Source organism: Ochotona curzoniae, unplaced genomic scaffold (assembly GCF_017591425.1).
Source record: "Ochotona curzoniae isolate NIBS_2020 unplaced genomic scaffold, NIBS_Ocur_1.0 contig_3332, whole genome shotgun sequence".
Classification (NCBI taxonomy): Eukaryota; Metazoa; Chordata; class Mammalia; order Lagomorpha; family Ochotonidae; genus Ochotona; species Ochotona curzoniae.
The window spans coordinates 4,934,460-4,947,516 of record NW_024465816.1 but is presented as its reverse complement, the minus strand read 5'-3'; the positions used below and the strand labels follow the sequence as shown (position 1 = coordinate 4,947,516).

The following is a 13,057-nucleotide window of genomic DNA, read 5'->3' as shown; positions in this document are numbered from 1 at the left end:
AGCAAAGATAAAATGAATTTGTTATTAGGAAATACACAGAGTAGTGGAGTTGTGCCATGGCTCATGGCTCATCTTCAAGTGCTGGCATCCCATGTGGGTGCTGAGTCGTGTCTTGGCTGCTCCCTCATTATGGCCTGGGAAACAACAGAGGATGGCCCAAGCCCTCAGGGCTCTGTATCCACTTGGAAGACCAGGAAGAAGTTCCTGATCAGCTCAGTTCCATCTGTTGTGGCCATATAGGGAATGAACCAGTAGGTGGAAGATTTTTTCCTTCTCTCAGTAAAATCTACCTTTAAAATAAAAAATACAGAAAGAACAAAGCCTAGCGCATGAGGTGACTCACTTTACGAACATGTGTGATAGTTAGCTATGTACATCAATATATGTGGTGATGTCTAGGACTTAACAAAACGGCCAGAGTAGGGCAGGTCTAGAAGCTGGGAGTTGGTAGCTACTTTGAGGTTTCCCACATGTGCACATGGGCCCAAGACCTTAGACCATCCTCTGCTGATTTTTCAGGCCACTAGCAGGGATGTGAATCTGAAGAGAAACAGCTGGATCTAGAATTGGCACCATATGGGATGGTGGCCCAGCAGAGAGAAGGTTTGTTTGCTGTGCCACTGCACTGGACCCTATACTGTCAGGGGGAGAATATTTAAAGTCAGTTGTTATCATTAATACAATCACGCATCATCCAGAGGACACAAAGTTTCCATCTCAATTATCAATATTCAATACAAAATAATACTCTACCTTTTAGTAGTATCCTGGCTGGGGCTACCCAGACAAAAAATGATTCCCACACTGTATTCCTAAGCAAAATACCTTGCAGAGTCATAGCTTTGTATGTCATCAACATCAACAGGACCATGACTTAAGAACTGTGTATAGATTCATTTACAACAAAGGCTCCTAAGAACGAAGCCTGGAGGCCAGGTGTGGTGGTTGCAAGGCCTGCCCTACACACGCCTCAGCAGGACCCGCTGAAGCCCTGCTGGTCCTCCGTGGAGACCAAGAAGGCATGCGATGCTTGCATCAGCGAGAAAGAACAGCACTGTGGCCATCTCATGGTGGCCCACAAGGAATGCATGAGAGCCTGGTACTGAAGATAGGAAGTCATCATCCGCTCTGTGAAGGAATAATCCCTGAGAAAGGGAAGAATACATCATTTTGAAAGTTCTTTACAAATTTTAATAGGAAAAGTAATTCTTCTTTTCAGAAGAGAAAGTATCTATGCTTTTCATGTCCCTCCATCCTAAGAAAAAAACAAACAAAAAAAGCCCTTGTTTAAAATGATAGCCTTACTTGAGGAGTAGGTGCTAGCTCACAAAACACGCTTTCAGGAGATAAGCAAGGTGTGGGAGACAGATTCTTCAGTTTAAAACTCAATACATTACATATAAGACTAAATGGAGTTTACTTGTAGAAACCTATTATACTTACCTGGGAAAATGGCACTATCTTTTTTTTTTTTTTTTTTAATTGGAAAGTCAGGTTTACACACAAGACAAAGAGAGAAATAGCTTCCATCCACTGATTCACTCCCTAAGTGGCCAGAATGGCCGGAGCTGAGCCCATCCAAAGCAGGTGCCAGGAGCCTCCTCCGGGTCCCACGCGGGTACAGGGTCCCAAGGCTTTGGGCCGTCCTCGACTGCTTTCCCAGGGTGCAAGCAGGGAGCTGGATGGGAAGTAGAGCAGCTGGGACACAAACTGGTGTCTATTTGGGATCCTGGATCATGCAAGATGAGGATTTAGCCACTAGGCTACCATGCTGGGCTCAGAAAATGACACTCATTTGAACAATGCTGCTACTGCTTTTTTAAATGAAACTGTTTTCATCATCATCGTTTGAACTATGCAAGAACGTTGATTTTACTTGTTTTGATGGAAATACTTTCAATCACAAACAAGACAGCTCTGCTTAATAATTTTTACCACATCTGGTTCTGGCAACTTTAGGTCTTTTCTAAAAATGAATTTTTCCTTTAAGAATGAAGACTTGCTATTATAAAGATATTTAAAAAATATATATGTAAAATATATAAAAAATGTTAGTAGGGTATTGAATTCAATCTCAAAACTATATTATCATTTAGAATAAGCTTAGTTTTCACAAAGACTATGTAGAAAATAATATCAAGTTAAAGATATAAAATCTCATTACTTCCCTCAATGGAGATATCACTGTACTAGCTAATATCGCTGCTAGAACACAAGACAGGAAGTGTCTCCTTCCCTCTACTGACACGCTGTGAGTTTCAAAAGCCCGCAGTTGCCTGTGAGGCAACAACTGAAAACCTAAATGAACCAAGCACTGAGCTGATGCTTTCCGATGGAGGATGTGGAAGGAATATATATTTAGTCCCTGAGTGGGCTGAAGGTAACAGTAAGAGCCTCTCCCCAAACAAGAGGATCCAAGCACAGGGAGGTGGCTGCCTCCCAGGGACCACAGTGAATATCCAGCGGGAAGACCTTGGCTGGAATGTAAACTGTGTTAGTTTGGGTCAACTAAGAAAACATCAGTCTTTTCAAATTTTGATTCCTAAGATCAGTGTAATCTCCTCATTTTTCATTGTTCCCTAATATTATTATGAGGACACAGGAAACCATGGCTGGCTGCTTTTCTAAGCTGTGACCCCTATGGAATTGGAGGCATCGTTACAGTATTAGCCAAAGAGATACACATGTGCGCAGAGGGATGCAGGGGACAGTGCTGCAGCAGGCAATACTAAACAGAATGCAATTCACAGTTCTAGGCAGGGCCCCTACTGCGCAGAAAGGTGGTTAAAATAATTTTTGCAAATAAAAACTTTGGTATTTCACTTACTAGCTGAGATTATTTTCTCCATGGGGCTGTCATGGTAGCATTCAATCCTCAAGACGATGCTGTGAGATACATATCATTTTTTTCTTAAAAAATGAAGAAACTGAAACTAAAAGAAGTTAAGAAACTAGCAGAAAACAACACAGGGATAATGTGATAATACCTGGGTTTCACCTGGGTATTTTCATTCCAAACATACTGTATCTTGTCATCAGCTTTCCTGTTCAAAACACAAATTTCAAGCTCAGAGGATATCCATGTAAGACACTGGATTGTAATCAATGACTTGCAATGCGCTTCTAGATATTTCTGAAATGCCTACTAGGAGGCAGCACTGAGATTACGGTGGCAACAGCCCTGGGGTTCAAAACCCAAAGGGGACGGTGGCGCTGGAAGCCAGAGGAGCCTGCAGTGTGGACCACTGGATACTACAGAGGAAACAGAAAACGGATAGGGACAACCAAGTAGGTGGTGACTACGGCAAAAAACATACACAGTAGTCATAGCCAACACACATTTTAGATTATCTTTCATGAATGGATGAATGGCAGATTAGGAGACTGTTTCTGAACGAATGATTAAATAGGCTAGGGTTGTGACAAAAGAAGGAAATCAATGGTGAGGGTTTCATTTTTTTTTTTTTAATTATGTGCTACCTTTTCTTTTTCTTTTTTAAAAAAAGATTTATTTTATTTTTATTACAAAGTCAGATATACAGAGAAGAGGAGAGACAGAGACGAAGATCTTCTGTCCGATGATTTACTCCCCAAGTGGGTGCAACGGCCGGTGCTGCGCCAAACCGAAGCCAGAAGCCAGGACCATCCTCCAGGTTTCTTGCATGGGTGCAGGGTCTCAAGGCTTTGGGCCGTCCTCAACTGCTTTCCCAGGCCACAAGCAGGGAGCTGGATGGGAATTGGGGCTGCCGGGATGTGAACTGGCGCCCATATGGGATCCTGGCGCATTCAGGGCGAGGACTTTAGCTGTTAGGTCACCGCGCTGGGTCCAGGGTTTTATTTTTGATTACATAAAGCAGGCATATTTTCTGCATATTAAAACTGGAACAGTATGGATAAAGGTAAAGCTGTCTGTGAGCCCTGCTCTCAGGTCCCATCCTGCCAGGCACTGAATGTTTATAGTCACAGGCCTCCTACACGCTGTGGGAGGTACATTACAATGAACGTTTAGATACAAGGAGTCATACTTCACTTATCAGCATCTTGCCCTTTTCAATCAACAACACAGACCTTACAGAATGAGTCAGACATTTGTAAACACTTAAGTTATTTCCAATTTTACTATGAATCAACACTGCGTCTAGTGCACATGATTTTGTGTACTTTCTTGGGCACCAAGTGTTTTTCTGGGGCAGATACCCAGAGTAGCAGAGCTGGGGTTAGCGTACACTTGATAATTTCAGATACTGCCAGATATTTCTCAAAGCAGCTGCTCAGTTAAATCCTCCTACCAGGAGTGTTTCCCTTTCTAGGATTTTTTTTGGAAAAAAAAAAAAGTGGTTTTATGAAAGGCCCACAGTAAGAAGAAATGAATGCCTTAAATATGAGACAATTTATTTAAATGTAAGACTATATATCCACATGAGAGTCACAAGACAGAAGATACTGGGGACACAGTTCAGAACATGCAAGTGCTAGAAGTTTCCTTTTTGGGCTCGGTGCAGTGGCCTAGCCGCTAAAGTCCTCGTTTTACACATGCTGGGATCCCATACGGGCACTGGTTCTAATCACGGTGGCCCCACTTCCCATACAATTCCCTGCTTGTGTGGCCTGGGAAAGCAGCCGAAGACAGCCCAAAGCCTTGGGATCCTGCACCTGTGTGGCAGACCTGGAGGAAGTTCCTGGCTCCTGGCTTTGGATCGGCGTAGCTCTGGTCGTTGCTGTCACTTGGGGAGTGAATCATTGGACAGATTTTCCTTTCAGTCTTTCCTCCTCTCTATATCTGACTTTGCAATAAGAATAAATTTTTTTTTAAAAAGAAGTTTCCTTTTCATGGATGTATGAGGAACACGAGGTAAAGCACTGAACATTGGAACCAAATGTGAAAATAGAGTATTTAGAAAAAAAAAAAATAGAAAAAGCAGTGACTGACAGAGTTTCTTAAAGTATGTTCTAGAAATACTAAGACCACAAGATAATCAGGAAAACAATGTTCAGTGGTTTAAAAATTCGGCTAAGGCTGGAGGCTCTGAAAAATACCTCTGTCAATCAAAAGCTTCTTATTCAGTGTTTTTCAAACTTTCCCAACGCTGGAACTCTCTTATACCGCACTACTAAAAATCTGAAGAGATGACTAGCAAGTATCCAACTCGTTTCTACAAAATTTGAAAATACATACAACAATGAGCATTGTGTACCCGCTCCTCAGCATTAGAAGATTAAATCCCATACAGTTTTCACATTTATTTTTCTATTGTGGACAGAATGTAGTCATGAAAGAAACTTGGGGAAATAAAGGAAAATATGAAAAGCGCTGCTACCCTGTCATCTTTTTTTTTTTTGCTAAACTTACTATCAACATTTTGTGGCAGTTAGATTTTTATTTCCACTAGTCTTTTGGCACACCATTGCACTAATATAGCATATACAATTTTGTATATTAAACATGAAAGATATATGTCATAAACACTGAAAAGTTTAATGGCTACTATTATTAACATCTACTGGGTATTCAAAACTGAAGAGTCCACTTAATTTAACCATTCCTGTAGTTTCCAGAATCTAGTTTGTCTGCCACCTATGCTTTTAAGATTTTTATTGAGTCGAGTATGCTAGACACAAAACCTATTGTTACTCTCGGGATTTATTTGCCAAGTGGAATAGTATTTTGAAAGGCAATGAAGTATTTTGAAAACACTTTGGTAATTTGCTTTTGGAGTTGGAGGAGAGTGCGTTAGCCATCATGTATCCAAGTGTGTGTCCTGTGTCTGTCAGTTTCATGGGGAGTCATACTGTTGTCCATAGTAAGTTTACTGGCATGTTTATTTTTCCAGATGAGATCTACCAATTCTCAGCTGTCACTGACTGCGTCCTGTGTCCTGACTGCCTCCGCACATCCCTACAAGTTGGCTAAGTCCGCGGAGGGGTGTTATTTCTTCATCTTGGCAGTACGTAAAATTCTTGCAGAAACAGACTTGCGGCAGAATCCAAAAGCAGGACAGTCAAGAGTATTTTGACAGTATCAACACCCTTTGGTAACTGTCCAGGACATCCTAAGCTAGTTTTATTCGCATTTGGATTACAATTAATGAAAGAATCCAAAATCATCTAACTGTAATACCTTTTGTTTTTTTTTTTTTCTTTCTGGTTCATCTAACTGTAACACCTTTTGGTTTTTTTTTTCTTTCTGGTTTAAAAGAATTTGACAAAAACCTGTGAAATTTGGTACTGTGGGATGATTTACTTCATTTCTGCAGGGCTTCCTTATGATTTTCAGTAAACTGTGAAGAAGGGTTGTATCGCAAACATTTTTGCATGTTAGAGTCTGGTACATAACTTGCTTGCTTCACAGCACAGATATTCAAGGATTTGAATGATATGCATAATCTGGCATGAATTCACTCAATCCTTATTGTCTCAATACAAACACCAGTTTCCTGCCAAGACACAGAAGACACAGGCTCAGTTAAAAATGGCAACGTGTGTAACAGAGCACAGGTTTTGTAATTAGGACTCCGGACGTGTAATTTTGTGGAACTGTAGAACTTACCCAGTCTGTTCTTAGGAAAAACAATGGTCTGTCTTCTCTACTTAATTCCCAGGGTTCCTACAATGGTCAACATGCTGCTGCTTTTTTCCCTGAAGTGGAATCTGAATGTCATTATTTGACATTACTTTAAAAAAACCCATGACTTCCAAGTGCCTTAAGGAAAAGGCCCAATCATTTATCTTGGCCTTCAAAGGACTCCCATTGTCTCTGCTCAATTCCTTACTATTCTTGAGTCTTTCTGTACAAGATGATTTGTCTAGAATGTTTTTAAAGTATTTCTAAAAAATTTTTTTAAAGATTTATTTTAATTACAAAGTCAGATATACAGAGAATAGGAGAGACAGAGAGGAAGATGCCTGATGCCTGATGATCGCAATGACCAGTGCTGTGCTGATCCAAAGCTAGGAGCCAGGAACTTTCTCTAGGTCTCCTGCACGGGTGCAGGGTCCCAAGACTTTGGGCCATCCTTGACTGCTCTCCCAAGCCACAAGCAGTGATGGGAAGGGAAGTGGAGCTGCTGGGATAAGAACTGGCGCCCATATGGGATCCTGGCGTGTTCGAGGTAAGGACTTTGAACCGCTAGGCCACGGTGCCGGGTCCTTCTTTTTAAAGTATTTTAAAAAAATTTTTCATGATAGAGTTCCATAGGCTCAGGGATTTCCTCTCCCACCCTCTGCATTCCCCCTCTCCCCACTAATTTCCCCTACATATATATATGTATAGTCCTATACACACACATACACACAGAGAAAACACACAGTCCTTCAGCAACAGTCACAAGTCCATCATTGTTATTTAAGTCTATCATGACACTGTAGGTATAGACGATGGAAGGTGTATTTATCATTTTCACTGGTAGTCCGTCTTTTATTTGGGAATAGAGATGCATACTTCATTGTATCTTCTATGCGAATGAATAAAGTTCTGCGACGGATTACTCTAACAGCACTACTTTCAAGTCTGGGCACAGGCATCTTACACCTGTGGTTGGGCACGGGCATCTTACACCTGTGGGTGGTTTACACGTTGTTTAGCAGGCACTCCTGAATTTGTTGGGTAGGTGAGGCACAGCGAAGGGAAGTAACTTGCCAAGAGTCCCAAGGCTGCTAAGTGCAAACTCGCTTGGTTTCAAAGGGCTGAATTCAATGACATTTCTCCCCGCCTCCCCAAGGCACCAACTTTCCCCAGTTAAGTCTTTTAACATCCGCCCTGGGCATTTTATAGCGTCCCCAGCAGAAGGTGAGCCACTCAACTCAACCAAGGCTGCCGTTTTACTCGCTTTTTTGCTTCTCTAGCTTCTCACAGAGCTTTCGCCACACTGGAGGGCCCTCGATAAATATCTGCCCAATAATGAAATCAGTGAAACTACTTTTCCAGAGAAACACGCGAGACAACGTTGCTATTTCCCAACGCTGCTAAGGAACAGCACCTGGCTTACCGGTCCTTCACTAAGCAGGCATCGCTCCCCCTGTGCGGTGTAGTAACTCCGGAACTTTCTGTCATTTCCTGTGACATACTGCCAACAAACAGCTGCTGCCTTAAGGAGAAAAACTAAAAGTGGTAAAAAGTTCCCTTTATTGTAATGCTTTAAAATCCCTGAGGCCTCCTTCCCCGCCCCATCTTCCCTTCGGTGAAAATGCAGTACAGCAAAAACATCAGCGACGGCGGGGGGCGGGAAATCACCCTTTGAAAGTGAATTTCAAAGCATCAAGCGGATGGGAGAAAAACAATCTCACAGATTTATAAAGAACACCTTCCCGTGCCGCCCCAAATGGCATCTTATTTTTGCTCATGATTCACCCAGGGCCTTTAGCCACAGGACTACAGAGGAAACAGGTGCCGCGCCGAGCAGGGGGTTGGTCCAAATCCACTTTTTTGTTTTGTTTTGTTTTTGGCTCAGGTTTCTGACAAAGGGCCCAAAAAACGAAGGTAATCAGCCCTGTAGTTCTCCCAACCTTCGCAAGGTAGGGAGTAAAAAAAAAAAAAAAAAAAGAGAGAATGGAGGAAACAAATGGAAAAGAGAGAGCCAGTGGCCCGCAGAGGCCGTCCCTCCTCCCCCCAACGGCCCACTCTACAGGACCGGCGGCTTGTCGTCATTTCCAATTGAAAAAGTTACACCTGGTTTTACAAGGAAAGAAAAAAAAAAAAAGATAGCCAGCAGGTACGGGGTGGTCCCGCCCGGCGAGCCCCGGGGCTTCCGACCCGCCCGTCCAACCGCCGCCTCGCGGATGCCCCGGGGGTCCGACGCCCGGCCGGGCTTCCCCACGCGCGGCCGCTACCCACAAGCCACCGCGGCGCGCACGCGCGTCGGGCGCCGGCCGTCTCAGGAAGAGGAAAATGGCATAAACAACTCGGAGGAACCAGAGCGCGAGAGAACGAGTGGAGGCAGAATTTAAAAATAAACCAGCCCCGCCGCCCTCTCCGGCCGCCCGCCGCCGCTCCCGCTTCCTTCCCCCGCGCCCTCCGAGTCCCCCCCGCCTAGGGCCCGCCCCGGCGTCCCGCGCGGCCCCTTTAAGACAAGAGAACGAGAGAGAAGAGAGAGGGAGAGCGAGAGAGAGGGAGAGAGAGAGAGTGAGTGAGAGAATCCCAACTCTCCCCCTCCCGTCCCCTCCTCCCTCCCCTCCCCCTCCCCCGGGCTCCCCGGGCGGCTCCGGCTCCCGCAGCGGGACAGACCCACCCGGCCCGGCGTCGCTCGGGCCCCGGCAGCCGCGGCTTCCTTCCCTCCCCGGTCTATGGTGGCGGCGGCGTTGCCATGAACAGTGGCGGCGGCCTCCCGCCCCCCTCGGCCGCCGCCGCCGCCGCCGCCTCCTCCTCGTCCTCCTCCTCTTCCTCCTCGCTGGCGGCGGCGGCGGCGGCCGTGGCCCCGCCGCTGGGGCCCGGGGGCGTCCCCGGCGGGGTGGCGGCGGCGGCAGCGGCAGCGGCGGCGGCGGCGGCCGCCGTGAAGCTCAAGTACTGCCGCTACTATGCCAAGGATAAGACTTGCTTCTACGGGGAGGAGTGTCAGTTCCTGCATGAGGACCCGAGCGCCGCCGGGGCCGCCCCGGGCCTCGGCCTCCATAGCAACAGCGTCCCCTTGGCTCTGGCGGGCGCGCCCGTGGCCGGCTTTCCGTCCGGACCGGTGCCGGGGACTGGGGGTGCCGGGCCGCCGCCCCCGGGGCCCAAGAAGCCGGAGCTGGGCGGCCCGGGCGCGGGAGCCGCCGGCGGCGCGGGAGGCAGCAGCGGAGGACTCGAGGGACCCCGGCTGGCCAGTAAGTACGACAGGGTAACGGGGGTGCAGGGGGGTGGTTTCGCGGAGGGGCCTTCCTCCCTGGCCTCGGGGCGGCGGCGGCGGCGGAGGGCAGGCCTGGGGCCGGATGAGGCCGCGCCGCTCGGCGGGTTCGCCTCCACCACCACCCCTCACCTCCGGAGGCGGCCTAGGCCGGGCCTGAAACCTTCCTTCCTTCCTTCTTCCTGCTTGCCCTCCCCACTTGCCTCGGGCGAGTTCGGGGAGCCGAGGGGAGGCTGGGTGCCTGGGAACGTGGGTGGGTGGGTGGGTGGACTGGGGGTGACGGGAGTGGGGGCGGGGAGGAAGGGGGATGGGCTGTGGCGTGCAGAGTGTGAGAAAGGGGGGTGTCGTTTCCGGGGGGTGTGGAAAGGGGCTGGGTCTGGAGGCACATGTGTGGTGCGTGCCCGTGTGGAGTGGCGTGTGCCGGGTGTTGAGGTTCCCTGGTGGGTGTGTTGGTGTGTGTGGGCACGGGGCGGGAGGTGAAGGGCGGGCTTGAGGCTTCCTGGAGTGGCTGGAAAGAGCAAACTTTCCCAGGCAGGAAACGCTTTCTAAGGATTAGCAGGGAAGGGGCCACCGCGTCGTAGCGTGCTCAGGTTTAATCAAGAGTTTAGCGTAGGCATTTCCCAACGCTCGCATTTCAACCCCAGTTTTCTGCACGCTCCGAGAAGTTTGCTGTCAGTAGCAGTCCTCTGCAGGTTCGTGGAAGCTGTCTCTTAGCGTGGTGCCTGGAAGGCAATCGTGCTGTGTGCTCGGGAGCCAGGGCTATTGCTAGCTTTGACTTTTTCGTTTGTTACTATTTATTGATTGGCGACTTTTTAGTTCGCGAAGCTTGCAATTCCAAGTGTAACCTAGGTACTGCAGGAAATGTTGCCCTGAAGGAAACAGTAAGAGTAGGTGTCAAGTTTTTCCTTTTTTTAGTTCCCTAGGTCCCCCCCCCCCCCGCAGATGTATTTGGTGAAGCTGGAATGTTAAGAAAATTAATTTGTAACTTCAGATGTCTTGTAAAAAGTGGTTACTTTACTGGTGAAATTTTATCACTCTTGAGCAGCAACTTTGTATTTTAAACTTAAGCTGGATGGGTGATTTTGAGCTCAGATGTGCTGTCGAATTAGTAAGCAGTGAAACTATGTAGTGTTGTTACCTACCTGAAAGAGGCATTTTAAAAAATGCTGGTGTTTGATTAACTGTGTGATAATTCTAGGATTTTCTAATAAACGTTAAAGAGTTGGGACTTGAAAGGTAGGAGGATGTACACGCGTGTAGAGGGGTCAGCACGCACTTAGGTGGGAGGAAGATACTAGCCATGACACAAGGCTGTGTCCTCGACACAGGAGAAGAATGTGATGGGGCTTGTTTTCAGGTCGTTGATGCAAAAAAAAAAAATAAAAAAAGGCATTAGAAAATGTAATTCTGTGTAACAGTTTCCTGGTTAAGTAGCTGATTTTCCTGTTTGCAGCTTGTGGCAGTTACCCTGCCGTGGTCAGGTGCAGGCGGTCGACTGGCTCTAGGCTCGTGGTTCTGTGGGGGCTTCCAGGTGTTCTCCCAGTCACACCTGGGCTTTGACCTGTGAGGGAGATCCAATTGTCCTTGTCAGTGAGTGTCAAATGGAGTTGAGCTCAGGAATCAGGAAAGACCTGGTGGCCTCTTGCGCTTTTTTCTGCCTGATGATTTCACTCTTAGTCCACTTTCTTTTACCGTTTTACACTGTTTTTTAGAGACAGGCTCGATCTATTGAGAGTGTGAAGCAGTTAATGTAGACAGCACATGCTAAGAAGTACTGCTGTTTGAGAAGTCTAAACGTTACTAATAGCACACCTGAACTGTAGTATTACTGGGGTAGTTTTATTATTTTGCTTTTACTTTTGTCTCTTTTTTGAAATGTAAGACTGCAGTGTTTCTTCAGCTGGTGTGCTGTGATAAGCTGGATGCCTGTGGAAGTATTTTGTTTGTCTTTGGCATCTTAATGTCTTTTTCCTTTGTTATTATGTTGCACCTGCGTGCATGTGTGTTTTTGATTTTTCATTGAAGGTTTAGTTCATTTTATGTTGCTAAAACAGAATGCCAAAGAATGGGAATTTTAAAGGAAATCTTACTGATTTGGAGGCTGGGAAATCCATTATTAAGGTGTTATCCATTAGCCCATCGAGGAAGGATGAGAGCAGGAGAGAGAGCAGAGGGGGCTGAAAAGTCCTTCTGATACAGCCACTCTGCAGCCAGCTAACTCACATCTACCGTGAGCATGGTAATCCGTCCAGGAGGGCAGGCTCTTCCTGGCTGGTCACCTCTTCATCTGGACTGCACCCGTCAAATGCTGCTGTCCTGAGTAGGAAGTTTCTAGCAACTTAATGCTGGTCTCCAGAATTCATGTTTCTCACACTGCACGGTATATTCTATCCCAGTGGTCGGTCCCCCGAATCTTACCTCATGACAGCATTGATACAAGTCCAGAGTCTCATGTAATTCAGGGATGAGTGACACTCAAGGCAAGATTTATCCTGAAACAAATTCCTCTTCAGCTGTGGGCCTTATTAGCAGAATATGGTGTTATACACGCCAGAGTCCTCTAGCATGCTGGGCAGACCCTGGGTGGGGGAGTGTTGTGTGGAAGGCCCCACACATTCATGGCTTTACTGGCGCCAGTGCCAAGACAGTTGGAGTCTCAGGCTGGAGTTGGATGCTGGTGAACATTTCGGTGAACTCTAGGGCTGTGCCACTCCCACATCTCCACTTGGTATTACCCGGGGAAGGATACTGTCAGTGTGGTAGCCCTGTTCCTGCAGTTGGACTGGGCATTGATCTAGTAGGGGCTCGGTGCTAGCTTTGCCTTTGCAGTCCGTACTTGACATTTTTTGGAATCTAGGTGCCTTTACCATTAATGACCTATAAGGAACCATTGACACCAGTGAGGCACCTCTCCTGTGCCTTCTGGAGTGGTGGTTTCGGCTGCACCTGAGCCTGCTTGAGCAGGGCTGGGGTGACTGAGCAGCATTGTGGCAGAATGGGTGCAGAAGGGTCCGGAAATGGAAATGGCTCAGGACATGGAGCCGGGAGGGGAGTTCCAATGCCTGTCTCCCAAACTGTTCTTCCCTCCCACGTGTGCTGTTGAACTGGCAGTGTGGTAGTAGATACGTTCTGGCAGTCAAGGTTATTATTATGGAAAGAGTTTACTTAGAAAAAAACATTTAAGTTTTGGAGATTTTATATTTTTGGTGGAATTTTTGCTGCTTCATTGCTAAATTGAGTTG

At 46.8% G+C, this 13,057-nt stretch overlaps 1 protein-coding gene and 1 long non-coding RNA gene across 4 annotated transcripts in view; one reads left to right on the top strand and one right to left on the bottom strand.

Annotated features, from left to right (window-relative positions):
- Positions 1–5,802: 5,802 nt before the first annotated feature.
- On the bottom strand, positions 5,803–6,824 carry LOC121156248. Its single transcript, XR_005883837.1, has 2 exons — positions 6,548–6,824; positions 5,803–6,434 (listed from the first exon to the last, which is right to left on the bottom strand). It is a non-coding gene; the product is annotated as an uncharacterized LOC121156248 (long non-coding RNA).
- Positions 6,825–9,001: 2,177 nt separating this feature from the next.
- The window catches only part of PAN3 (poly(A) specific ribonuclease subunit PAN3), a 129,646-nt gene continuing 125,590 nt past the window's right edge, over positions 9,002–13,057 (top strand). For all 3 annotated transcript variants that reach the window (XR_005883836.1, XM_040979851.1, XM_040979850.1), the window contains exon 1: positions 9,002–9,795. Coding sequence is in view for 2 of the 3 variants with exons in the window: in XM_040979851.1 (XP_040835785.1) it covers positions 9,300–9,795 (496 nt within the window). In the remaining variant the exon portion in view is untranslated. The remainder of the gene's footprint in view (positions 9,796–13,057) is intronic.